Here is a 27,119-nt window from a genome sequence, read left to right as displayed (position 1 = left end):
GAACTCTTCTACACCAGGCCACACCATCCAGGTCTCATCACTACATCCTCATTGGCTTCGAGTTTCCTCGCTCATGGGGGGGGGCCATCAACTCTCATGACAGATCTGTACCACTGACACTTAACATGTCATCAGTCTAAGCGCTTCCTTGTAACTGGAGTGGAGCGAGAAAAAAGTTTTTTTCATTTGGCCATTTCTCTTAACCTACAGATTTCTTTTATTTTTACCGAGCACCCCATTGACTGCATTCTGTGCTGTGTCAAAATGGAAAAATGGTAAAAAAATATAGTAAAATGTCTTTTTAAAGGCCTCTGAGTTAACGAATGGTGCAATGTGGCCTGGTTGTAGTTTTAGCTGTATTTACTGCAGTTCAAGCTTTTGTTTTAGTCAGGTAAAGTTCCTTAAAAAGGTGCCATGTGTAACGTCTAGCCATAATTTTACTTTGAAACATTCAAAAGTCGATTACCAACATAAACAGTATCAACTTTTTGTCAGTCAGTCAGTCTTCCCTCAGTCCATCTTAGGAGGAAGAAGACGTAGCGCTGCCATAGACCGTACCAAAGAAGTGGACATAGTTTCCAGGTCTGAAAATTTAAGCCAATGCTGAAGTGCCTGTGAAATACTGCCCCCTATTTGTTTGGAGGTGGTGGTATAGTTCTACACATTGCTCCTTTAAAAGATACCCCAACTTATCCGCTAAGAGGCTTGTATGTACTAAAAGTATACACAGTTGTCACTGCATTGCAAACTGTAAGACAAAATGTTGCTTCCTACAGTATATAATCTCAGACACTATCCATACAGCAGGGACCAGGAATGCTTTATGGGAGCCAACGATATGACGAAAAAGTCAGATGTGTTTTGCCATGTTCAAGCAGCAAGTCAGGTCAAATCATCTCCTGTATGGACCTGTCAAAATAACAACAACAAGACTTGGGTGTTGCCTTAGTGTGTAAGCTCCAACACAGTGCATTATGAGAGCACAAGGGAGAGGACATTTGATCTAAAGCCCAAGTGGTGGTCTGTTTTGTCTGAAGCAACTCACACACATACACATTCATTCACACACTAAGGAATACTGCTGAATCATGCCAAAAAGGCTATTCGATCCGCGTCAAACCCGGGAGAGGTGACGTCCTATCCGACAGGATTCACACGCTCCCCGCTCTCCAGCACAAAAGGGCAGAACAACAATATTATGGTGTCCACTGAGTGCCTACCCCCCAGTAAAAACATTTCTGTGAGAGTGGGCTTGACCTACCTCTTCTCTCGTATAAAAACACAAAGCCGAGTGTATTCCGACAGCTGCTGCCCGGGTGCCCTGTGGAGAACAGAAGGAGAGCTTTGAAGATCTTGACCTTCTGGAACAATAAAACGCAATCATCAAACACTCTCCAGAGACAGATTGCTGACCCACAGATCCAAGTGTTTGCTTGAGATAATTCATATTAAACTGTAGGGATCATTGTGTCAGTGTGTGCATGTCTCTGCATGTGTGTGTGTGTGTGTGATGCTCGCATGGGCACAGGCAGTGTAGATCTGAAGCTTTCCGTTGCTCCTGACTGGCAACATGTGGAGTAGAGTTGTGAGTGAGAGTGGAGTACATGCTATACATACATGGTAACACAATCCACCAACCAGAACTCATAAAGCTCACTGATTAACATTGCATATTGTTTATTTAGCCCATACAAAAGCTGAAGTGTAACATTGAGATTCCATAGTTTTATGGCGTAAACACTGGGGTGTCCAGGATGTTACTGGCACTAGCCAAGAAATAGTCTGGTACATAACCTTCAGTAAAATGGCAAATAACCATTTTTACACTTACATTTTTGTACAAATAAAAAAAAAAAAGACAAAGCATGTTAATTATAGAGCTTTTGAGGTGCTGATAGGTGGATTATGTTACCTTTAGACAGAAGCATGTCACTTTTTCAGGTCAGGGTAGCTTCTTACTTCACAAACAGGCATGAAAGTGGTATAAATGTTCTTATCTAACTCATAGATAGATCATATCATCATGGATATGTTTAATTCCAAAAAAGTCAAACTTTTCCTTTAAAGTTCGAATAATAAATCAGAATTGATCACAGAATACTACTGTGGTATTAAACTCAAAACATCTTCCTGCACATGATGCTTCACAGGGTCTCTGTAGTGACTGTACTGAGAGAGAGAGATCAGAGGGGTTGAAGGGTAAAGTGGCTCCAAGGTCAAGGCAAGACCTCCTTCCCTTTGATGGCAAAAGGAGGAAGTGCTGCTTTTTACCACCTTGAGAGATACACCAGGTGGCAGTTTTTAGCACAGAGTCAAACAGAAGCTCAAAACATTAAAGCAGAGCAGAAAGAAACCTGTTGATGGTAAGAAACACCTTTCTGATCTCCAGCTCCCAAGCTCTTACAGTGCCAACAAACTAATGTTCTATTCACAAGATCTCAGTAAAAACAGATAAAACGAGCCTTTGATCTTATATAACCCTATATTAGCATAACTTATCAAAGGTGTTGCAGGGCAGAGATGCCGTCTGGGTGCTCTTGCTCATCGCGAAGCTGTCCGAAGGCCCTCGGTCTCTGTCCACATGTTAATCTTTACAGGGCACTCAAGGAAGTGGCGTTGACAGGCTAGATTTGAGGTCAGGAGGGGGCCAGGGGTCAAGCACTTCCTGCTGACATGAAAGCACATCCAAGCACACCTTGCTCTTGGTATCTGTCGTCCGCCCCCCTGACCATCTGTACCTACATAATCTGAAGCTCATCGGGCCCAAACAAAAGCCATGTGTTAATTACCTTTGAAGGTGTAATGACTTCAGGGCCGCAGCCGATCTTCATCTGTTTCAAAGCGAGGGCTGGAGAACAGGTTATACTTCAGGCACGTTACAGTTGTCCTGTCCACTACCTGCCTGCCGTGCTTCCATTTTAAGGGGATAACCAAACCTTTTGGTACCCCTAAGACTTCAATCCAGCCCTGTATCCCGCCCAGAGGTGTGCAACTGCATCACTCTTGCTTTTGTGGACTCTCAAATGAGTAAAAATAAGGAGAAAGTTCTGACACATGAGAATAAGGCCTACACCTGTCCTCCAGATGTGAGAGCGCTCACTTCAACAGAATTTCATCTTCTTCTCCTGATGTTTTGCCCTAATTGTTTCTGTAGTCCTCACTTTAGAAATATTACTGGATGGTAGTAGTGCCTATTTAGGTCTACTTTTTCTTAATTTACAGCCATCCTTTTCTCGGTGCACGGACCTACACTGAAGACAAAAATGCGGATGACTAATAATCTACACATAGCTCACAATCATTGCCTTCCTTGCTCATTTTCAGGCAGTGTCCAAAAGGAACCCCCGTCCCGTCATTCTGGTGAATTTTTAACAGATCAAAACCAGACAGATGCAGCGAAAGGTGCTGGTAGTAATCTGCTCATTAGTCATCACAAAAACACGATGATGTGTCCCGGTGACGACTCTTCTTGCAGTCTTTGTGAGTAAAGCCTGAGTAACACTTTCTTCTTCCCACAAATGACCACCTTCTTCCTGCCACAGGAGAAAGGGAAGTGGATGCTGTATATTCCCAAACAGATACGTTACCTTGTTTTGAATAAATGTTTCCACTGGCCGACCACAGGTGACCTCATAAGTAAAGATGGGATCTTTGCGGGAAGATATCCAGATTTCAATGGCTTAGGTGGCTTTGTAGGAAATAGCATTCTATCTCGGTTAAATTAACTGTTTCTAATTAGATCACACAATGATAATTATACCTACTGGCGTTTGTAAGAGGATATGTGCTGTATGCATCTGAATACATCAAAGAACAGTGCGTGCTTGGCAGCCACATGAGTTATGTACTGTCTATCCCACTTCAGCCGCTTGAAGATATTCAGTCATTCTCTACATCCTCTCTGCTGAGAATAAACAAACACTCTCTAATCCTTTGAAACTTTTTTCCTTTTGAAAATCCTAAACTCTAGTTTCCAGTCAGAGGATGGTCAGGGGCCCACAGACACCTCTTGATCCTCAGGGCATCTACAGGAGAGCGCGTATGATGTGGGGAGGAGAGGCAGTCTGCTCCTGACCTACAGGTGAAGACAGACAGCTTTCCTGTGAAGCTGACGCTGGGCAGAGAAACAGCGCTGCCAGCCAGTGAAGTTGGTTATAAACATCCACCTTACATGGCAGTTTCCTCAGTTTCCTCAAAAAGCAAACACTTCAGGTTCTACCTTGTAATTTATCACTGCTCTCTCCCCCGTTGGAGGCAAAATTGAGGGAGGGAAAGTGTTGAGTTGAAAGATGGCAATGTGTACACTTGGTTTTATTTTCCATGTTTCTTCATGTTGTTTATTAATATTTCTGAGCTCCATGTGGTTTCACAGGAATCACAACGAACACTTTATTAAATGCAATTTATGTAACTTATTCTAGAAGCATTTTTGGTAAATTTGTCGATATTCTCATAATAACCCAACAGAAATCAACAAATCAAAAATCTAGTATCTGCGGCTGTCACAGGCTTGTAGTAAACCGACCTGTCTGCACATCATGTGCTCATTGTACATGTCCAGAGTCTAAAACAAGGCATCAGAGCTATTGTTTAGGCCAGCGAGCTAAACACTCACAGATAATCCGGCCCAAATTACCGTCACAAGTTACCCAGTACGAAGCACACACCTGTTGAGCTGAAGAACAAGACAGAGCCGCCGTTGAGTACAACAAACCGTAGTTTAGTGAGTTAAACGTAACGCACACCCTCTGATCTGAGTGAGCAGTAACCATGAGCTAAAGTTAACGTTACGTTCATGGCCACAATTTTACTTGTGCTTCTATGATGGGAGCATTTAACAGAGTTGTTTATTTGTCAGACTATAAAAGCTAAGACAGCCTGTCAGTCAGAGGTTGTGTACACAATGAATGACGGCCCGTCTTCATCACCACGGTGGACCCGTCCACTGGCAGTAGTTAGCCAGTGCAAGTTCATGTGTTGTGGGGGAGTGGCTTTGGAGGAAGGGAAGATGGGATTTTTTTGGGTGGAGACTTTCAAAATCCAGCTACTCTTTCTAGTCTTTCAGCCCACATGTATCTGTCTTTCAGACCCTGCCTTTAAAAAGGGAAACTGAACGTGTCTTCAGATACGCTTCCTGCAGAAAGGCAAATACCTCACAGTACTAACAGTTAGTTCACTGTTAGTTATGAATACACATACTGTATGTATGTCACACAAGCTTATGTGTGGCTCAGATGTGTGTTTCTTTTATTGTGAGACAAAGGGTGTAAAGGCAGGGATGATGATTTCAGATTCCTGGGAGAAAATTCCCAGGCCTGGAAGAGCCCATGGAAAGTAATCAAGTAGCACAGTGATGTCATTCTGATGAAAGGCAGCCTGTCAGACAGTTGGCGACTATGGGTGCTCTTTGGCATGGGCCACAGCCCACTATACACCAAAATATGACATCAAAGCAGGTACCAGGCCAGGCCAAGAGGCTGGCACTGATCATTGTCTTCTTTGATTACAGTAGCTTCATCTTCTTGCTGAGAGGATAAAAGAAAACGGCTGCTTGGTGTTAAGAGAGTGTCAAAAATAATGAGGCACATACCATGGGCTAATGGTGTCCCAGTGGCTCTGTGGATAGAAGCGCATACCGTGTACTCACAACATTATGGGCCGATTTCCCAGACAGGGATTAAGTCTAGTCCAAGACTATGGTGCCTTCCAATATATATTTCCAGGGATTTTTGCCTTTAGTCTGGACTAGTCTTAATCCCAGTCTGAAAAACTGGCACCAAGAGTTTGGATTGAACATTAGATTCATGTTAGATCACAACAACTTGCTCTCCTTCACATTTGTTTCCTTTATAAGACAAAATTTTAAAAACTCGTCTTGTGTTGATTCTTTAAGGCCATACAGTCTCAAAACTATTTCACAGCTCTCGCATAATTGAATAATGACCATGTTTTACAGCAGGGTGTGGACTTCAAAAGAATTCCCACAGAGAGACTACCAGGTTAAAGGACCGAAAATGACTAATGTGTTTTGGCTCTACTGTCGTGACCTTTAATAAGGGCTTTTCCATGTCCTCTGGCAAATCTGTGGCATAAATAAACATTTCCGAGACAAAAGAGCCCAATTCCCCTTCTGTCTCGGCGGAGATGAGAATAAGCGCAGTGAAGGAGGGCTGCCGCCTCTCTGATGATAATAATAGCGGGTTTTGAATGGTAATCGGTCTCTGCTCCCTCCTCCGTCTACCTGGCAGAGGGCATTGCGAAGGGTGATTCAGGCACAAGGCATGAATGGAAAACTCCTGGAGGAAGGCCGCACGCTCACGCAGCGGTACCTCCAAGACAGCTGGGTCCACCTCACTCAACTCGACCCCCGTACACCCACACATTCCTACACACATGTGGGCAAACACGCAAAACATGCATGTACCCCCACCCTGACAGACACACACATCCATCTTTCCTAGCATGAGTGACGTGACAGAGATGTTTACAGGCAACAGCAGCTATTTTGTGCCCATCATTCAGATGAAAGATCAACAACAAACAGCTGACCTGTCAGATGAACTGTTTGATTACCCCTTGGTGCCAGAGAGAGACCCCTAATGCAAGCTGTCCTATCTTGAAAGAGTTCATTTTTATCAAACAGGGCATCATCTGTAACCAATAGACGGCCTCCTCTTACGAAATGAGAGCCTGCTCGACAGATGTCTCCTGCCTCTCTTACCCTCTCTTACTCCCTATTTACATCCACATCTTAGATGGCACTTCTTGACTTAAGTCAGGATCAAGGTTGTTTACTGATTCTCTGGGTAATATCAGGAACATGTGGTGGGGAGACATGAAAGGAACTCTACAGTGTGTTAACACCCAAAATCTCTGTACATATTTGTTTTGGGTTTTAAACAATAATTTCGACATGAAATTAAGGGGACCTGTTTCCGGAGGCTTGTCTCAAGGTGACACAGAACAGAAGCTGAAGCTCAAAAGGTTTTCTCAGGGGCGGATTACCTAAAATGTCAAAGCGCTGTGAGATTACAGTCAGATCAACTTGTTAATAGAAGTATTATTAAAATCAATGTCTTTTTTCAGTGCTGTATCTTGGCTCTACACTTACCAAGCTGACAAGCAATGAACAAAATGTCAATTGTTGAGTTTTTGTTTCTTAGAAAAGCCGGAAGAGAAATGTTAGCAGCACGAGTAAAATTACAACATTAAACACAAACCTCTGACGCTCTCAACAGCCTTTCAACTAATTCGTAACACCTGAGTCGTATCCCATACATTTCCAGTTCCAGTTTTGTCCTGGCTTTTAGCAGATTTCCACACTTAAACACTTTGTGGCATAATACCACTAAGTCACAGGCTTTGCTGTTGTGACCTTCATGGGATTTAATGCTGCGGTTGAGTCCCACAATCCCCAACCTGATATCATATGTTTTATGCTGGTGCTGTGCAGTTTTTGCGCTTTGTGTAGGAGAGGGTGGCAATTTAAAGGAATTTAAAGAAACTCTTCTATGAATATAAAAGTTTTATAGATGGTGATCTCTCCTTTGTTCTTCCAATGAGGACCTCCACCTGTTTCTGATGATGTGAGCCAGAGCCTGTCCCTTTCAAGAGGCTGATCCCTCCTGATCTCTTTGATGTAACCTGACCTAACAGTTCCAACTAGCAGGATTTGATGATCACGGATGGACCCTCGACAACAGCATGTGCAAATCAAAACTAACAGGCATGGGGAGACGGACGATGGGGATGTGTGAGCAGAACTGGCAGGCTGCGCAGATGGAGAGCGCTCACAGAGCTATGATGTGTCTAAACGCCAGGCAGGCCACGGTCACATGATCAATGCTGCCAGCCCAGACTTAAGCAGTAAAACCTGTGGATCTGTGAGGGCACATGCAACTGATCGGAGATGAAAGACAGGCTTTGACTTTCACAGGGAGGCCTGGAGTCAGGGTGGGGGCTACGGGGGCTACGGGAGCCAGAGGGGCACTTCTGAGGGACTGCCATCAGAACAGCTGGGTCATTTTCAAATGACCTAGATCGAGGATTAATCCATTCGGACTTGCATGGTTAAATTTGTGTCTACGCTACATGCAGACGACGGGAGGCAAAGAAAAAAGGAGAGAGAGAATTATCAGTGAAAGCCAGAAAGGCTTAACGCTTGGAGTTCAAACAAGGTGCACAGTAGAGAACAAACCACTGTGCACCAACAGTAGCAAAGCTAAAGAGTGTTTCTAACTCTGTCTCCATCATCACACGGTCAGGTCATTTTAACGCAGGATCCCTCACGTTCCCTCTCTGAATCTACGCGTTTAGATGATTCGAAGTGCGAGCCATCTGCAGCTCACACTTCTCACTCATTTGGGCCAGAGGATGTTTCGACACACCGCCGGGGCATCTCCTCATGGTAGAGTGTGTGTCAGAGGCCAGCGTCCATCTGCGAGTGATTTAAGGGTTACATATTTGGGGATGACGTGTGATAAAACAGGGAGGTATGGGTCAAAGTGACTAGGCTCAATCTGTGACAGAGCCTCTCCTCCTGGGCCCTACCACATGTTTTAATCTATACAAGCATCTGTTTGAAGTTCCCAATGAATACCATCAGTCCCACTGGTGACTTCATATCCATCTTACCTGGCTCAGTGCGGTCCGACATCCTTCAGGCATACTGATTAACCGTGGGGCTAGGGCTTCTCTTTCCGACAGCCGTTTTACAGTTATGATGCTGTTCTTCTCAGGGCATACATGAGCATCGTCCTAAATGTCCAAAGTTGTTCCTTCTGGCTGAGTTATTGATTGATTTATTATCGACTTTGGATATATGGTGTCTTCTTTCAAGATACAAAAATGAAAACCATTTTGACTAACTGTTAAAAACATGGATGCGTAATAATTTGAGGAAAACTGATCGAACTGACCTCAAATTGATTAGGAGTACACTATCTGACTGACACAACTTTGTAAAAGTCACAGTCCCTAAAGAGTAAGATTTCAAACAGAACTTGAACTCCTGTCTCTCATTACAATGAAGATAAAGTAAAACTGACACTGCATCAATAAGACGATATTAATAAGCTACCTCAATCTGTGCTTTGCAGAAACTCCCCTTAAGTTGCTCTTGAGTAAGCAGCTTGTTGCTTTCATACAAATATGTACTGGTGAGCAAGTAGAACTGTAAAAGATGCATTAGTGGCATCACATTTGTCAGCTATTCCTGCATGTCCAGCCCCTTGAAACTAAGCTGAGTTACAATGTCTGTTTCACATGGTAAGAATGAATCAAAAACAAAAGTCACCAAAACACCACCATGAAGTGTCACATTGATGAATAATCGCTTTTGGTTTGAGGGCTGCACTTAAACTTAAATGTGTCCTTAAAATGAGAGGTTGTTCGAGGGAAGCCTACCTCAACCGTAACAAGGCATTCCTGTGCTAAAGAGCTGGCTTCCCATCAGGATGCTCTGCTCGACTTAAAATATACAGTAGACCAGGAACGTTTGGAAGAGACTGAAGTGGGAGGGAGGAGGCAAGATGAGGGGGGAGAAAGAGTGATGGCTGCTTTGATCTTTGGAGGCCCCGTCTGGATTTTAAAAAAAAAAACAAGTGTCCAAGTCTCTTTTTCTAAACCTTAAGAAAACATGAGCAACTCCACTAGTCAGAACTGGAAGTGATTCTTAAAAAGACGTATGTGTTTTTTCTAGGGTGGAGGATGATACTGAGCAATATCATTCTTTTATTTGCCTTAAAAATAGTGAATAATAACAATAACAATAATAATAGTAACAATAACAATAATAGTAACAAGCTTCCTTTATTCTTATAAAATCTCTTGAGATTAACTGTCCTAAAATAGCAAATATTGTTGGAACTCTGCACAAGTTTTGATCATGTTTGGTCTTTTCCCACTTGAGTGTGTAACAAGATGCGTATTCTCACTTCATAAATGTGTGGTGGAATGGGAAATGGGCATTTCAAGGCCAATAAAAACTACCACATCAAATAAAACTTCGTGGATCAAAAGAACCAACGCATGGACATTTTTTCCCTCTATAAATTAAAAAGAAGGGGGGGGGGGGTACTCTGCCACGCTTGATCATGCCCTGAGTCCTGCCCCGCTCCTGCGATTGGCTGGACGGACAAACAAGGGGGGAAAGTTTGAATAAAATACAAGAGCATGGCACAAGTGTTGTCGTTCAAGCTTGTGCGCCCGGTCCAGCAGCGCTTGAGTTGTACAAGACAACTTGGCAAACAGTTGAAGGCGCTTTCTTTGAAAGTTTGAGATACATCCAGAGAATTCAGCGGACGACTGCGATTGATCTTAAAGGACTTTAAATTTAGTTGACCTTAATTTTACGCGTTTCTGGGAGCGGATGACAACTGCGTCTTTGAAACCGTGCGTAATTGTCGTTTCTTTCTCAGTTCCATCAGTGAAACTGTGCGTGTCCCGGGCGAGACGCTGCATTTGGAGGACGGATAAGACACGGGGATAAGATGACAGCGATCAGAATGGTTTCATCAGTGCTGCTGCTGGTGCTGATGCAGTCCGGAGCTCTTTGCGCACGGAGGTTCCGGGGTGGCCGCAACCCACAGCCACGACGCGCACCACCTCCTCCCACATACCGGGCGGACCGGGGTGACACCACGGAGAGCTTCCCTCTGGATTTCACCGCCGTGGAGGAGAACATGGATAACTTCATGACACAGGTGAAGAATCTTGCGCAATCCCTCTACCCGTGCTCGGCGCAGAAGCTCGACTACGACATGAAGCTGAACTTTTTGGAGAATACATCAGTCACCTGCAACGACGGGAGTCCCGCGGGGTACGTACCGAATGAGAATGCACATGTACAGTGAGATAAATCAGGATTCCCATGTGATTGGATCACGGGTCAGAGCAGGGTCAGCTGTGCAGCAGTGCACCCTGGAGCTAGTAGGAGCTGTTATTTTGCTTCAGCGGGGCGCAGCCCGTCCTGCTGGTCATCCTGCTAACCGTAGCAGCCCACATGTATGCGGCCTGAGGACAACAATGCTGGCCTCGATGGAGAAAAACAAGTTCTCATTTATCCGGACTTGTTTATTGCAAAAGTTCAAAATTGGCTTTCGACCCTTAAAACATTTAAATGCTGACAATGAAAAAACAACTAGATGAAAAAGATAGCAAAGCTCCAGGACAGAATATGCTTCAGCCGGGATAAGATGGACAGCTGCTTTGCGTCAGCGAAGCGTGAAATTTGCGGATAGCCACATGGCCTACGCTTCATTTCCTTTGCTTCAAATTAGAATGCAGGATTTGCTCTGCAGAAAGTTTAGATTTAACTTTTCAGACCCCCGCCCATCCCTCTCTGTCTGTTTGTTTCTCTGCACCCTTTTGCGCATTCTGTTGAATTGTGCTCTCACACACACCGTTTAACAGCCTGTTTTTCTCCACTTGGCTTCTGGAAAAAACGTGTAAAATTCGCTGTCATTCACTCCCAATAGCTTAGAGTTCGTTTCCGGTTAAATTACTTTAAGTCTATTTGTCCACGAGGTAAACAATGAATCACTACATTTTGTTTGCAATCCACGTTGACATTATTGTTAAGCAGAAATCCATTTGGCACTAAGAAAGCCTGCATGATTTCTCTACTGAAGCGGGATAAGCCATGGCACTAAAAGCATATTAATATCAGACAGATCCACTGTCTCTCCTACTATTTAATACATAAACATTGTACAGACATTTCTATTCCATTTGGCTGCAGGAAGATAAACTGTGGACTGTGGGTTAAACTCCTTGTTACATGATGAGTTATGACAAAAGGTGTAAAGGGTGTAATTTTTCATATTCATACATGGTAATTGCCTTTAAAAAACCACAGCCCCAATATGTCTCAGCTATATTATTCTGCATCACGAGAATAAAGTTTTCAAATGTTACACAACTTTACCACAATAAAAGAACAGCATTTAAATGACATGCCCTTCATTTACCACTAATGGAGCCACATTGAAAAGCACTGTTGAATCATTACTATGTTGCGTAGCCATTATTATTTGGACTTTCCAGTATTATATAGATGCTTAACTGTTAATGTTGTCCATGCCACAGGCTTGATGATATATGACTGTCTGCTATTGTGCATAAGAACTTATCTGGGACCAGTTCAGTGGTGGGCAGAAGTGACTAAAATGGGTTTTGCTATACATGTCTCTTGATGGATTTACTATCCTGTCTAATTCCTGTTAAACCCCAAAGTGGCAGAGAGAGCTGTCTGTTAGCGCAGTAAAGCTCTTAGCTCTTTAGAGACGCAGCATGAGGACAAGCGCAGGGACAGTTACTGGCAGATGGCCGTTTCACTACCGTGGCTGTTGTCAGTTGAGATGCTAATCCATCAGCTCCTGACAGTGTTTTCCAGCGAGGTGTTGTTACAGTTACAGATAAACAAGGACGCAAGGAGAAAACTCATTCACTAGACGGGAAGGTGGAATTGTGTGATTCATCCTCTGGAATTGCACTTGTTAGAGTGACTGGATTGATGCAGCGCCTTTCCCTCTTGGCTTGTTCAGCTTGCCAAGCCCGCCTTCACTTTGTTGTTTGGAGGCTGTAAGTGGAGTGCACTGTCCTCAGCCTACATCACTGACTGTGCCTCGCAATAATAGCACAAGACATTAACTGCGGCCAAAGTGTGATTCAGTGTCTGAGAAAACAGCTCAGAGCTTCAGCCAAGTCTGCTTTCTTTAAAGTCACTGAAATGTTTTTGGCAATCTTTTGAGTTTAGTCATTGGTACAGTTGGGTGGATACTGATTGAGTAAAAAAAAAAAAACAACAACATATCTTTCAGCATCACAGAAGCACATTTGGAGCATTTTGCTTCCATGGATAAAACTGGTTTACACACCAGAATTTTTCAATTTGCCTCATCTGTGGTTTTTCTTCTGCTGTAAACATTAAATAAAAACTTGTTGACTGAAGGATGATGAGACAGTTGACATGAGTGCGTCCTGCAGCACTGAAGAATCATGATAGCATTGCACTCTTGTGGGCTGACGGCACACGTCTCTCATTTTAATCCAGGGTGCATTTGTGGGTCATTATCTTGGGCATATGTGGGTGCTACACAAAAGTCAGACTGTGTGTTGACATCTGCACAGGCCAAACGTAGTTATGATTTTTCACCGTATCTCCCATCACATCACTCCTATGGGCGGGGAGCCATGATTTTATCCATGTTGTGTGTGAGGACACTGCTGAGGAATGATGAGCTCAGAGTGATGGGAATATGATGGTACATTACTGCAACAGTAAACATGAAGAATAGCATCTACAGCATGAACAGGATAGGGGGCAGGATGATGTTTATCTCCCGCTTGATCACTGTATCGGTTTTCTAAGTGCAAACTACACACACAAGCTCATTGTTCTCCCCTGTGTGCTCGCTGTATTTATGGTGGCTGGATTCCATTTTTGCTGTTTTCTGTCACCTTTTAGAGATAGGCATCGACAACGTAACGGAGCATCCTACCGTCGTGTGTGTTTATATTTAATGCTTGGATACCATCGCTGGTGGTGAAAACAGTGGGCTTCTTACTTTTCAGTGTTTATATAATAGTTCTGAGGAGAGAACATTGAATATTTCCATGCAAGTCAAGCATAATTACCACAGCTGCTCTTATGTGTTGACTTCACTTTGTCTTTTCTCTTGTAGGTACTACCTGAAAGAATCTCGAGGCAGCAGGCGATGGCTGATTTTCTTAGAGGGTCAGTACTCAGGACTAATTTTAACTAATTCCATTATGTGTCCCCTTTCATGCCCAAATTAAAGGAATTGTACACAGTTCTTGTGAAGGATTATCCATGTTGTGTTTTTTGTGTGTATACGTCCAGGCGGCTGGTACTGCTTCAACAAGGAGAACTGTGACAGCCGATATGAGACCATGAGGAGATTGATGAGCTCGTCCAAGTGGCCCCAAACTAAAACAGGTCTGTATCGCTCCCATAAGCACCACTGTTACTCCACCTGTGGCCTGTGGCAAATCCTGACCCGCTAACATGCCGATAAAATTACCCAGATCCCCCTGTAATGTCTCAGTACTTAAAAGGATCGGATGTATCTGCGATCATCTGCAGTGTTATTGCAACCGACAACCCGTCATAATGCAGCTGCGGTGTAGGGCTACCTGGCGCCCGCTGCTGTAGGAGCGGAGACGCCTCCCTCTCTCATTGCAGTGTAATAACTGTAATCCATGTTGTAATGATGATGAAGAAGAGGATGTGTCTGGGAGTGCCAGGATGGCTAATGATACATGTTGATCTGTCTTTGCAGGCACGGGGATCCTGTCTCCGCTGCCTGAGGAAAACCCTCACTGGTGGAATGCCAACATGGTGTAAGTTGACTCGTGTTTGTTTGTTTATTCAAGCTCAATATTGAAACCATAGCTTAACTTACCTTTATGTTGGTGGTGCAGGTTCATCCCGTACTGCTCCAGTGATGTGTGGAGCGGCGCTACAGCCAAAACAGAGCAGAGTAAGACATTACTGAATCATCGCAAACACACAATAACAAGTAATCCTCTTTAAGAGCAGCCTTAAGAACGGTTTAAAAACTACTCTGTGTTGTGCGTAGGTGCCTATGCATTCATGGGGTCACTGATTATTCAGGAGGTTGTGAAGGACTTGCTGAACAAAGGTCTGGACAACGCCAAAGTTCTCCTACTAGCAGGAAGCAGGTACGTTAGTGTGCAATCTCTGAACACATCAGCAATCGTTTGACGATGATTTAGCCTCTGGGGGCAGAGGCCAATGTTTCGGGTCTTCTGGTGTCTGGATAACACATCTCCTTGTCAAGACTTCCTCTAACAGGCGATAGTCATTGTTAAATCATTTCAATGCAGATAAATGGAAGAAAAGCTAATGAAAAGTAGTCAGAGGTTAATAGCCGATTGCATTCTGCCTCTTTTGCTCTCCACATGGACAGTTTACCTGAATGCAACCAAAGCCTGCTCAAATGGGATTGGTCAATCGTACTTGGACTACAAACAGAAACCAGAACACTGACACTTCATCTTGTCCCTTGCCCTCAGATTTTGGATTTACATGGCGATATCTGAGATTAGTTTGTGTGTGGAAATTGTGCTTGTGATTTCAAATTCAAAATGTCTTTTACATTCCTGCGTTGGCACTAATTAGAATATTCGTCATATTTCTGTGTGCAGTGCGGGTGGCACTGGGGTCCTTCTGAATGTGGACCATGTGGCAGAGTTGCTGGAGGGACTGGGGCACACTGGGATACAAGTGAGAGGCCTGTCTGATTCCGGCTGGTTCCTGGACAACAAGCAGTACCACTGCACGGACTGTGTGGACGCCGTCAGCTGTGCTCCCACTGAGACCATCAAGAGAGGCATCAAGTATGGGAGCCAGTGAACGCTGTCATAAAAAGATTTTGTGAGATGAGCTATGAGATGAGCTCATGTTCTGTCTGTGCTTTTCACCTCCCCCATCAGGTATTGGGGTAGCGTGGTACCAGAGAAATGCAGGCAAACCCACGAAGGAGAGGAGTGGAACTGTTTCTTTGGATATCGAGTCTTCCCGTCAATAAAAAGTGAGTCTGGGGTCTCATTTTGTACTATGTTACTATCAGGGTGCTTTATCAGCATATCCATGCAAGCCCAAAACATCCACATGGCACATGTCTGAGTACATATATACAATATTAATCTTCTTCTCTAAATTCTCCCTTTGCAGGCCCTGTGTTTGTCGTTCAGTGGCTGTTTGATGAGGCCCAGTTGACAGTGGACAACATCCAGCTAACAGGGCAGCCTGTGCAGGAAGGCCAGTGGCGCTACATCCAAAACCTGGGCATTGAGCTGAGGAACACCCTCAAAGACGTCCCGTAAGGCCTCTTGTCTCTTCATCTTAGGAGGAGAAAGTAAAGTAGGATTGTTGCACGGATTCAGATTGATATGTATATATTAATTTTGACTTCTTCTTTTAGTGCTATGTTTGCTCCAGCGTGCCTATCACATGAAGTTATCACCAGAAAGTGAGTATGATTGAGTTTTCCAGCGAATCACCGTAAGGGGACACTGAACTTTGTGACTGAGACTTTCCACTCGTGAGCTAACAGCGCCCCCTTGTGTTGTGTTCTAGTTACTGGATCGACGTGCAGGTTAAAGGCACCTCCTTGCCCCGAGCGCTGCACTGCTGGGACCGCAGCCTCCACGACAACAGGAACAACAAGGCTCCGCCCAAAGGCTGCCCTGTGCATCTGATTGACAGCTGCCCCTGGCCACACTGCAACCCCACCTGCCCCACCATCCGAGACCAGTTCACGGGGCAAGAGATGAACGTCATTCAGTTCCTCATGCACATGGGCTTTGATGTGCAGAAGATGGCCCAGCAGCAGGGCATGGACCCCAGCAAGCTACTGGGCATGCTCAGCAGCGGCAGCTAAAGGGACACACATACACACAGTATCTTCAAGCTAAGTGCGTGCAAGGCTGGCTGGTCTCTCCTGCCCGTCTCCCATGCCTGATACCTCCAACTACTCATCCACCTTTACAACCTATTCTACCTAAAATTGATTCCCCTCTGACCTCCTGTTTACTTAAGTACAAGCCTCAGCCAAACACAGGGGCTTAGATTTGTCCCACAATCCCTTTCCTCACAACTGGTGACAAGTACAAGGGCAACACACGACTCTCTGCTCCTCTCCATCTAAATTATCTTTTGCTTTATAAAAGAAAAAATATCACGAATGTAATCCAGTTTTAAGGATGCTCAATGATGTTTTGTTTTTTTTTTTTTTTTTTTTTTAAATTCACCCTTCCATATAGATTATAATTAGTCATTGTTAAAAAAAAAAAAGAAAAGAAAACGCCACAATGACGTAAAGGATGCTGTCTTTGTTATGTAGTCACTATAGAGTATATAAGGGTATGATTTCATGCAAACTAGTTGGGCTCTAACGTCATCTAATCACACACACACAAAAGAAATCATCATAGCAGATACGGGGACATATAAGGTGAGAAAGCACTGGATCAGTAAGGAAATCTTGTATTTAAGAACAATAGAGAGAGACAAATGACAACCACACTCCTCTAATCTCCTCACGGTGTAGGGACCGGCTGGATTAACACACTCTTTACACAGTCAGGCCACTGAATAGAAAGCCACAAACAGACAAATATTGGATGTAATTCCTGTCTAATGGTCAAAACAGAAGAGTCCTGAAGAACAAAAGACAGGCAACGCTCCACACAATTACTGAGATAATCATGGGTTAAGAGACAAGATCCCTGTAGAACTAACTCATCCCCGTCAGTGTAGAAATCTGAGTGGCTTATTTTCAGTTTTGCCAGCTGTGAAGAAGCCATGATGCCCACGATGATGTAGTTGTTTCCCCCAAAACTGATTGTGGTGCTAAAGTGGACCTGGAAACGTGTTAAGGTCTGTCTGTACCTAGACATACGCCACAGTGCCATTACTTCTAGTCTATACCTCTTTCTTTCACATTGTCACAAGAGGACTGTTCCAACCCGATCGTAGGGTACTCGTTCACGTTAAATCACCTCAGTACTTCAGCAATCCTCAGATCAATGCAATGAACATTTAAAAGGAGACAAATATGGTATATTGTATATTTTTTTGAGTATTTGTATAGGTTCTTTCAAGCGTTCACTATTGTAACTCCCTTCTTGTATTTCATAATAGAGATCACTTTTTAATATAATGACAATGTTGTATGTAATGATGTCTTTATAAAAGATGTTTTTAAAGGACCTCTATTTCGCATCACACCAGAGAAGGAAAGGTATTACTAATTTTAATTTTATTCTGTAACATATTTTTTAACAGATAAAAAAACTCAAGCTACATTGGTAATTTACATATTTATTTTGTTATGTAAATCATATTTATAAGTGCTATTTTCACAGAGAAGTGATTCTTTGTAAATTGTAAATACATTGCTGTTTTTTCTCTTTGTGTTGATTGCATGTCTTTGTATCAGACGTAAAAAGAAAAGACACATTACATATACTACAAGGTAAATATTGCTGTGTTATTATCATTTTTGTTATTAAGAGCAGTAATAATAGAATCGGTATCAGGAGTATTTGCACAATTGCCGTGCCCATTTTATGCTCACAGCACACAAAGCTTTAGCAGGAGGTTAGGTCAACAGCGTCCTCAGGCTCCCAACATGTTTGTCACTATTTTGACACATCTGAGAAAAGATATGAGGCTTAGCGTACACACACTGACAGTCAAAGGCTTTTTGTTAAAGCCTCAGATTTATGCAGTTTTTGGCTCGAGAAACATTCCACAGCAGGTAAAGTGAACTGCGATGTGTTGGTATTGTTATTTTTCAGAAATTTCCTGATAGTTTTAAGTGTAAAATAAGCAGTAAGTCCCTGTTTTAAGGTGAGTGAGGTTAAATATCAGTTTAAGTGTGTGCTGTTTTTAGAACATCTGCACTGCTTTACCTGTCAGACAGACAGCCCTTTCGACTACGCAGGCTTCAGAGCCCCAGACTCCACTGACAAAAACAATCATTTTACCTAAAAGAACACAGGAATTGCAGGTCTACTGCTGCCTCAATCAATGAACTAACATATTAGTTCATTTCCAAACTCACACAGTAACAGGCAGCGGTAGACTAGCAACTCTGCGGTAAGATTATTGTTTTTGTCAATGGAGTCAGGTAGCTTAAATGCAACTGCTTGCCCGTTGGAAAGGGTCTGATGACAAAAGAAAGCGGTGAAAATATTCTAAATATAGCTACAATTACCCTAATAGATTTTTATGGTATCATCATCACTGTCAACTCTGTTGACATTTTATCCTAAATTGCTTTGTGGAAAAGATACACAGATAATACCATGGTCATAGGAATATGTGACAGAGGCGAGCTGAATGATTATATAAAATACGTAATACTTTACAAGTGAAACAACACCATAGAAACAACAATCTGTTGCACAAAGCTCTAACTCATGGCAGACCGAATACTTTACACATCCACATACTGATGTCATCCACGTACACCAGTATGATATTGCTTGATAACATCATAATGGTGCACAGGCGAACCATTGCTCTGCAGTGGCATTAAAGTTTATCTCCCTCTTAGGGGAGATGACGTTATTAACTCAGAGAGGAGACTTCTCACCCTAACATAGTTGAGCCCTTTGGCTTAAATAAAGAACTGAATTTGTCATGTTTCATCTAATGTATTATACTTGATAGGTGCAGGACTTTATCTATGTTACTTTAATATAAATCTGTGGTCTTTTGTTCCTGATGTGGTTACAGAATCTGGTAACTTCCACCCTTGCATTAACTATCCAATAGATTTTAACCCCTCTTAAACCAATTAACCACGGATAATTGTACCTGTGCTCTAGGTTGACTATATATGTTTTACTCTTTGTCCATTTTGACTTTGCTGAAGATGCAGTAGAGAAAATTAAACTATGCGCATTATTTAGGGCTTCAAATCAATCAGGTCCCTTTTTCCCCAGTGGAGGTTTGCTGTCCTCGAGCTGAGAAGCTCCTGATTCGGCTGCTCACTGCTGGATGATGCGAGGAGAACCCTTTTTCAGATAGGTATTTGGCAATGTTTCTTTTTATACAATTATCTGACATCATCAGAAAAACTACAAATTGTCTTTTATGGGCACGAAGAGTGTCTTATAATCCTCCATTACAGACCAAAACCTCATATTCAGAAAACCTTCAGAACCTATCAGGACTAATTTAACATCCCCAGATTTTTTATTTATTTTCTAGCTTGTAGTCTTCGGCTCTGACTGATGCTGACTCAATCACTTCAGCTCTCTGGAGCCATGACAGGTTTTCTTTTTTTTACAGTGCAGTAGTCATCCTTAACACCTGATATGTGCAAAATCAGTGGGATTCCCCTTTAAGAAAATGTAGATAGAGTCTGATTGCAATATTATTTATATTTATACAAATATGATGTTTACAGCAGCCTGATTAGAGTAATCTGATTATAATCTGAAGAGTTATAAGGGGTCAGATATTAGGCCATTTCCAATAAAATACAAATCTAGAAACATTTCATTTATACTTATTTCTTATTCGTGTGTTCTGTATTCATAATGGTATTTGCTACCACAGACAACTTCAAAGCATTTTCTAACAATCTCCTTGTACACCTTTTTGTAAATCAAAAATCACAGCATACCAGTATCACAGGTTGAAGTATTTTAAGTAACTACTAATCTAATTCCACTTCCCCCTGTCATGTATCGCTCAAATCTGTCATCATAATCATCCCTCTAGACCTGTATGTAATTTCTGTCTTTAATGGGAGTCTTAGCCTCCCTCCCCTGTCATTACACTGAATATAAATGCCAGTTTCTTACTGAGGGAGCTCTGACTCAGCCTCTCTGGGTGCTCCCTAGAAATACGACTCTTATGCTGCCTGCCACATGTAGCCTCCCACCCCTCTGTGGAATATAGACCCCCTATTTATAGAGCTGGCAAGGCCTGTAACCCTGGGCTCGGCACAAACTTTTATTTAAACAGCCACCCCTAGCAATCCACTGAGTGCACACTGACACACACGGGAGGGAGAGGGTGTGTGTTTGTGTGAGTAAGAAAGACTGGGAGACAAGTCCAAGAGGCAAAAGGAGACAGAAACAGCACGACAGTGGGAGCCAACAGTTTCAGTGATTTTGACGGGAAGTTAAGGGCCAGTGAAGAAACTACAAGGACCGAGTCATTGAATAATGGAACTTGACTGACAAGGCAAAACTAGTCCACCTGTTCGGCACAGAGGGCTATTGTTGGAAGATTTATCTCTGGATATGACTTTTAGAGGACCTTACTTCACTGTGAACTGGACAACTTAGACAGTGAAGACAGCAAGTAAGGAAAAACCAACCATTTCTGAGCTTTGAATAAGAGAAGGATCAAATTCTTAATCTCTTAAACACTATAAAAGGACTGATACCAGTGTTATATCATTCACAGATATTAGACTCTACGCAGTTTATAGACTTGTGCAGCCAAGTAGATATGTTACTTTAAAAACAACCTGCAAAACATTATTATTCTATTTCAAGATTTAACCAAATATCCTCTACTTCCTACAGTTTGAACTTCTACATGTAACTTAAGTGGACCACTATAATTACAAAGCTCAGGAAAAAAAAAAAAAATCGCAGACATTTGTAATTAAGGACCTTCTATAAAAGGCAACCAAGGAAAGGGTGAGGTCTCTGACGAAAGAACCGCAAGGACTCCAGGACAGAGAAAAGACGTCAAGAATCTCACCAAGACCAACAGCTGGCTCTGAGGGGCAACACAACCATGGATTCTCATGGAGGACACTACCTCAACAAAGACGCTGTGCTGTCACCTTTAGGTGCAGCTCGAATGTGTCAGCTGCTACTTGGTTGCACCATAATGGCCCTTGTGTCCCACAGTGCAGGCTACAGCGCCAGCTATGGGACCTTCTGCATGTTTGTGTGGTGCTTCTGCTTCGCAGTCACACTGGTTGTGTTCACCTTGGACATCACGCGGCTCCACACGTGCATGCCCATTTCTTGGGATAACTTCACCGTGTCCTTCGCCATGTTGGCAACACTCATGTACATCACTGCCTCCGTGGTCTACCCTGTTTACTTCATCCAAACAGAATGCTCTGATGAGAGCTGTGAAGCCCAAATATATCGCATCGCTGTCACTGTCTGCTCCAGTGTCTGCTGCTTCCCCTACGGCGTGGAGGTGTTCCTGACCCGAGCCAAGCCGGGAGCCGTGGTGGGCTACATGGCCACCGTGTCCGGTCTGCTCAAGGTGGTCCAGGCTTTTGCGGCGTGCATTATTTTCGGGGCCCTGGCCAACGACAGCGAGTACAACCTCTACATCGCCACCCAGTACTGTGTGGTGGTGTACAGCCTGTGTTTCTCCGTCACTGTGATAGTGGTCATACTGACAGTTTCTGGGAGGACCTCTGCCCTGCGGTTCCCCTTTGACCGGTTTGTGGTTATCTACACCTTCTTCGCTGTGGTCCTCTACCTCAGCAGTGCACTGATCTGGCCCATCTTCAGCTTTGACAAGAAGTACGGCACCAGTACACGTCCTGAGGACTGCCCACGGGGAGACTGCCCCTGGGACAGCAAGCTGGTAGTGACGGTGTTCACCAACGTCAATCTGATCCTATATTTTGTTGATCTCGTTTACTCCCAGAGGATTCGCTTTGTCGCCAGCTCTGCTGTCTGAAGAACCCTCCCCACTCAAGACTGTTTCGCCTCAGGGGCAGATAAAGACAATTTGAGGCCACATCCACCATGCTCCCCACAGCCAAGTCTCTGTGAGGGACCCATTCCCTTGGATCTGTAGATTCATGGTGTTGTATGCATGTGTGACATTTTTTATTATCAGCATTCATCTAGAACTGAACCTGTAGGCAGTAAAACTGACAGTATTACCCCGTGCTACAAACTCAAAGGCCTTTCTCCAGTTCTGCAGTGACCTACCAGGGAGAGCCTGCCAGGTGCGCCGATGAGCTGATCTCAGCAACTTTGTCCACAGAGAAGTCTGGGAACGTCCATCTTAGCATCAAATACATCCCTCCTCTCCCAATTCCTTTGGTGGTCCCCCACACAGGACGAACCTGTGGGAGTATGGGATAATATTAAGAATAAAAAAACTGTGTTTTTGTCAGACTTGCACAGGTTAAACAATCAATTCAAGTATTAATGTGTGCATTAAAATGTATTTAAACACTCAAATGGATGATGATATATCTCTTAGAGATACATTTTTTTTTACAGTGTGCACTGAACAAAGGCTTTCTAGCCATTTTGCAGTATTTGTTTTTCCAACCTGTATCCTTGTCCTCACGTATAATGCCAGAGGTTTAAGTTCATTAGGCTTTTCCTGTCATCCATTGAATGTTACATGAATTTTTGAAGGCAAAATATTGACAACAGTGTTAAATGGATCATTTGTGATAAGCACAATGACGTAGTCCCATATCTCTTCTTTTGCTATGTTTCTGTTACATTTCATGTTTAATAAAATAATAGTAGTATGTTTTGTTGGTCTCTTTTATTTCTATACCCTTTCTTAACCGAACCTTCACTTTCAACTTTCAGAAGATAGCAGGCTCAAGTGGCAAGGTTATGATCCAAACTGAAATTGGTACAGTTGATTGTTAAAGATGAGTAGCCTACATGTTATTCATCAAATTACATTTGCGTTATATTTTTTAAAAATGAGTAAGTGCACAAGGGCAACCTGTTAAATTACGCTGCGTGTCACCTGTGCAGTGTTAAGAAAACACAAAACCATGAGCTCTACAACCACTGGCTAAAAAATTAGCAGCTCAAAACAAGCTTACCTGACCTGTCAAGTGTTTTAAGGTGACGTGGGTGAAACGTAGTTCCTCAATGGAGACACTACAGAAAAAACAAACTTGAACATTTGCCCCCCAGGACACATTTGCGTGTGTCTCCATCCCCAGAGAAAAGTCTGTGCCATGCTTTTCAAGCTTTTCGCCAGTAGATGATAGTGTTTACACTTTACAGCACAACCTGATGCAACTGGCTTTTCGGCTTTCCTCAACCCGCCCCCAAAGTTGTTACTATTCTCTGATTGGCTAAACGTGTTACGTGTTCCCTAAACATCCACGCTCATTGGCTCTCCCGCCTGTCAGTCAAATGTCCCTCCGCAGGTACAGGAGAGCGCCAGACAGCCGGGCCACGTTGGCGGAGCTGTGAATTCAGGTGTTTCCTGTCAAGAAGTCGCTGTTTCGGTCTGTCAGCCGGTCAACTTCGGCGCTCACCAGCTTATTCGTAAGTGTCCTGACTGCGGATGTATTTACTGCACAGCAACATGGCTGCTGCTCGTGTGTGTTTTCAGACACGTCGTTTGCTTTGCGTTATAAGGAAGTAAAGAGTTTGTCCTACAACTACAGCACGGAGCTCCCACGGCTGCACATCGCGCTGTTAGACAAAGAAACTCCGCTGTTTTCGTGAAGACAGAGTTGACACACCTGTGCTAAAGTTTGTGTTTTGAACTCCCACAGGTAGAATGAGTGTGGGCTTCATAGGAGCAGGCCAGCTGGCCCACGCTCTGGTGAGAGGCTTCACAGCTGCAGGTGAGCTTTGAAGCATACCTTGACCATGTGTGTTTAATTCAGATTCGACCTGAGTTGTTTATGTATGTTAATTGCAATCAGACACTGAAATGATTTCTGGACATTTTATTTTTTATTTTTTTCCCCCTTTAAGGCGTGATTGCCACCCACAGAATCACAGCCAGCTCCCCAGACACAGACCTCCCCACAGTACAGGGACTGCGGGTGGGTAGACTGTTAGGCATGGGTATGAGCTGTTTAATTCTCAATATGTGTTTGTTCGTGGGGTTTCAGGGTATGTAACCTTGTTTTTTCTTTGTGTGTGATGAATTCCTGTCTATACTTCTGCCCGCTGAAGCACTAAAAGATGTCATTTATGCAGAAAATGGGTGTCAATTTCACCACCAGCAACAAAGAGACTGTGAGCAAAAGCGATGTCCTCTTCCTGGCCGTGAAGCCACACATCATTCCCTTTGTTCTGGATGAGATCGGACCAGACATCGAAGATCGGCACCTTATTGTGTCCTGTGCTGCAGGCGTCACCATCAGCTCCATAGAGAAGGCAAGCCCACGTTACTCACTGAGCAGGGATTGTTAATAGCACAGCTGGTCAATATTGAGGAAAAAATGATATTTTTTTTGCAGAATACTTAATCACCATAGCACGTGGAGGTTATATGGTACCATCAAGAAACCACCAGTAATGTGGATGTGATGCATTCATTGTTTATTCATCTGCAAAAGTCAAATAACTCCAGAAAACTGGGTCATTTAACTTTAATGCTACTGTTAAGACCGGGAAAATCCATTTTTAAATTATAGTGTTGCACAGTTTTATAATCAAAATCCCAGATGTGTTTTTTTTCTTTTTTTATGACTGGTATGTCTTAATCATCAGTTGTGTTTTTACATATCTTTCAGCCCTACATGGTGGCTAATACCTATGAAATTCTGGCTCAATTGTTTATTTTTAACACGAGGCTCTCGCTGCGTTTCTGCGCTCTGATCTCAGCAGACCCTCAGGCAGAACAGTCACATGTTGTAACATGACATTGGTTAGCTGCTTGGACTTGAAACACGCATGCATTTCCATTTAATGAAGGCCATGTAGTCTTAAAAAAAAAAAAAAAGAATATATTGCATGGCAGATTAAATGTCAACTATTCTATCGACTCAGTGTATAAAATTTGAACTTAATTTTATTGAAGTCAGAAACTATAATTGATCCTTTGAGCAACCATCTTGCTCTCCATAATTCCAGGACAATTAATTCAGTGCGTTGTTATCCCTCACAGAAGCTGCAGCAGTATCGCACGGCTCCAAAAGTAATGCGTTGCATGACCAACACCCCAGTGGTGGTGCGGGAGGGTGCCACCGTGTACGCCACAGGCACCCATGCAGAAGTGGAGGATGGGAAGCTTCTGGAGCAGCTGATGGCCAGTGTAGGATACTGCACTGAGGTGGAAGAGGACCTGATTGATGCCGTCACCGGCCTCAGCGGCAGCGGTCCGGCTTACGTGAGTCTTTCTATATGTGTTTTTACAATTTCGCCTCACCTGTACCATCCATTCATTCCACCACCCTAACAATCATGAATGTGGCCTTGCAGGCGTTTACAGCTGTAGATGCTCTTGCTGATGGTGGAGTGAAAATGGGCCTGCCCAGGAGACTGGCAGTACGCCTCGGAGCCCAAGCTCTGCTGGTATCAGCTTTATCTTTTAAATACATTTCTGTTTTTCCGTATATGTGTTTTTGTGTGTGTGATTTTGGTTCCCGTGTCATTATGTTACAGTTGCTTCGGGTGGTTTTAATGGAGGTTCTCTAGCTTTGCTGTGTTTTTAAATCAGTTTTATCTGCTTTATTATTGCACATAGGGCCATTATGGCTTTGTCATGAGGGAAAATGTGCCAGTTAGACAGTCTTTACTCACTTTGGTCCATTTTCAATCTGATATAAACAGTTTAACGCACTGTTTCTGCAAAAATTAAAAATCCATATACAGTGCTGACAGGTGTCACTTTGGTTGTTATTATGTAGTATTTTGATAAAAGATGCATGCTGGGTAGGACATTAGCAATACTCTGGTTGTCTCATGTGGATATCCGCTCCTGTGTCTCTAAAGGGGGCTGCTCGAATGCTGTTGGACTCAGAGCAACACCCGGGGCAGCTCAAGGACAATGTATGTTCACCAGGGGGCGCCACCATCCACGCCCTGCATGTCATGGAGAGCGGCGGCTTCCGCAGCCTCCTGATCAACGCTGTGGAGGCCTCCTGCGTCAGGACAAGGTAAGCTGATGAGAAAAGTGTGAAACAAACAAACTAACAAATCATAATTCCTGTCAGAGGGATACACAAGAAATGCTTTTAAGTTAATTGTCACACACGAATGGCCAAAGGGTGATTTATTTCTTTTGATGCTTATGATTCAGACAGCAGATGGAGCTATATGCAAATAGTGTTACAATAAGAGTTCTCTGGTTACTAATTACCTAGTGATACAATGCTAAATATGTAGATTCCATACTATGTTGCAAAACGACCTGCTGTTGTCCAAATAGGGAGCTTCAGTTTTTGGCTGACCAAGAGAAAATATCCCCTGCTGCCATAAAGAAGACAACTCTGGACAAAGTGCTGCAGCAGCCAGGAGTGACTGCAGAAGCTGTTGGAGTCAAATCTCGTGGGATCAGTATGTTCAACAACCCCAGTAACCCCAAGCCCAAGAAGAAGTGATCGTCACGCTGGGACACAGCCCATTTTAATGTCACCTGTCACATCAGTGAAGATGCTGTACATGCTGTAAATAAACCACTACTGGCAGATGAATATTGAAACATAAGCTAACTGAGTGGATTAATAAAGAAAGCTGTGATACTTCAATAAGCAATATTTTCCTTTGTGATGAAATTTCCTTTGCCAAGTGCAGTGATGTGGTAAACTTTGCACCACGGTTGTCTGGAAGTTGTTCAGCTTCTATTTATTGTCTCAAAATTGTGTTGAAATATTGTTCTACTCAAAAATACCTGCTAA

At 43.3% G+C, this 27,119-nt stretch overlaps 3 protein-coding genes across 4 annotated transcripts; all 3 read left to right on the top strand.

The window, feature by feature from the left end:
- Positions 1–10,224: 10,224 nt before the first annotated feature.
- notum1a (notum, palmitoleoyl-protein carboxylesterase a) lies at positions 10,225–16,747 on the top strand. The gene is made up of 11 exons (XM_070848328.1): positions 10,225–10,819; positions 13,686–13,738; positions 13,865–13,960; positions 14,304–14,364; positions 14,446–14,504; positions 14,604–14,706; positions 15,193–15,384; positions 15,481–15,578; positions 15,722–15,869; positions 15,972–16,019; positions 16,127–16,747. The coding sequence occupies exons 1-11, from the start codon at positions 10,491–10,493 to the stop codon at positions 16,428–16,430; spliced, it is 1,491 nt and encodes a 496-aa protein (XP_070704429.1). The 5' UTR covers positions 10,225–10,490; the 3' UTR covers positions 16,431–16,747.
- A 4,572-nt stretch (positions 16,748–21,319) lies between these two features.
- On the top strand, positions 21,320–22,874 carry LOC139217152 (myeloid-associated differentiation marker-like protein 2). Its single transcript, XM_070848444.1, has one exon. It carries the CDS (start codon positions 21,320–21,322, stop codon positions 22,229–22,231), a length of 912 nt encoding a protein of 303 aa, XP_070704545.1. The 3' UTR covers positions 22,232–22,874.
- Positions 22,875–23,680: 806 nt separating this feature from the next.
- pycr1a (pyrroline-5-carboxylate reductase 1a) lies at positions 23,681–26,966 on the top strand. Of its 2 annotated transcripts, XM_070847726.1 has the most exons (8): positions 23,681–23,808; positions 24,042–24,113; positions 24,247–24,317; positions 24,475–24,654; positions 25,388–25,609; positions 25,702–25,794; positions 26,215–26,378; positions 26,651–26,966. In XM_070847726.1, exons 2-8 carry the CDS (start codon positions 24,047–24,049, stop codon positions 26,820–26,822), a joined length of 969 nt encoding a protein of 322 aa, XP_070703827.1. In that variant the 5' UTR covers positions 23,681–23,808; positions 24,042–24,046; the 3' UTR covers positions 26,823–26,966. The 2 variants fall into 2 exon arrangements, with proteins under 2 accessions (XP_070703827.1, XP_070703828.1); XM_070847727.1 differs by lacking the exons at positions 23,681–23,808; positions 24,247–24,317 and having other exon boundaries at positions 24,055–24,113.
- Positions 26,967–27,119: the final 153 nt, after the last annotated feature.

The sequence above is a fragment of the Pempheris klunzingeri genome, chromosome 17 (genome assembly GCF_042242105.1).
Source record: "Pempheris klunzingeri isolate RE-2024b chromosome 17, fPemKlu1.hap1, whole genome shotgun sequence".
NCBI lineage: Eukaryota > Metazoa > Chordata > Actinopteri > Acropomatiformes > Pempheridae > Pempheris > Pempheris klunzingeri.
Note: the sequence above shows the minus strand (reverse complement) of the source record. Positions and strands in the feature narration are given on the sequence as shown.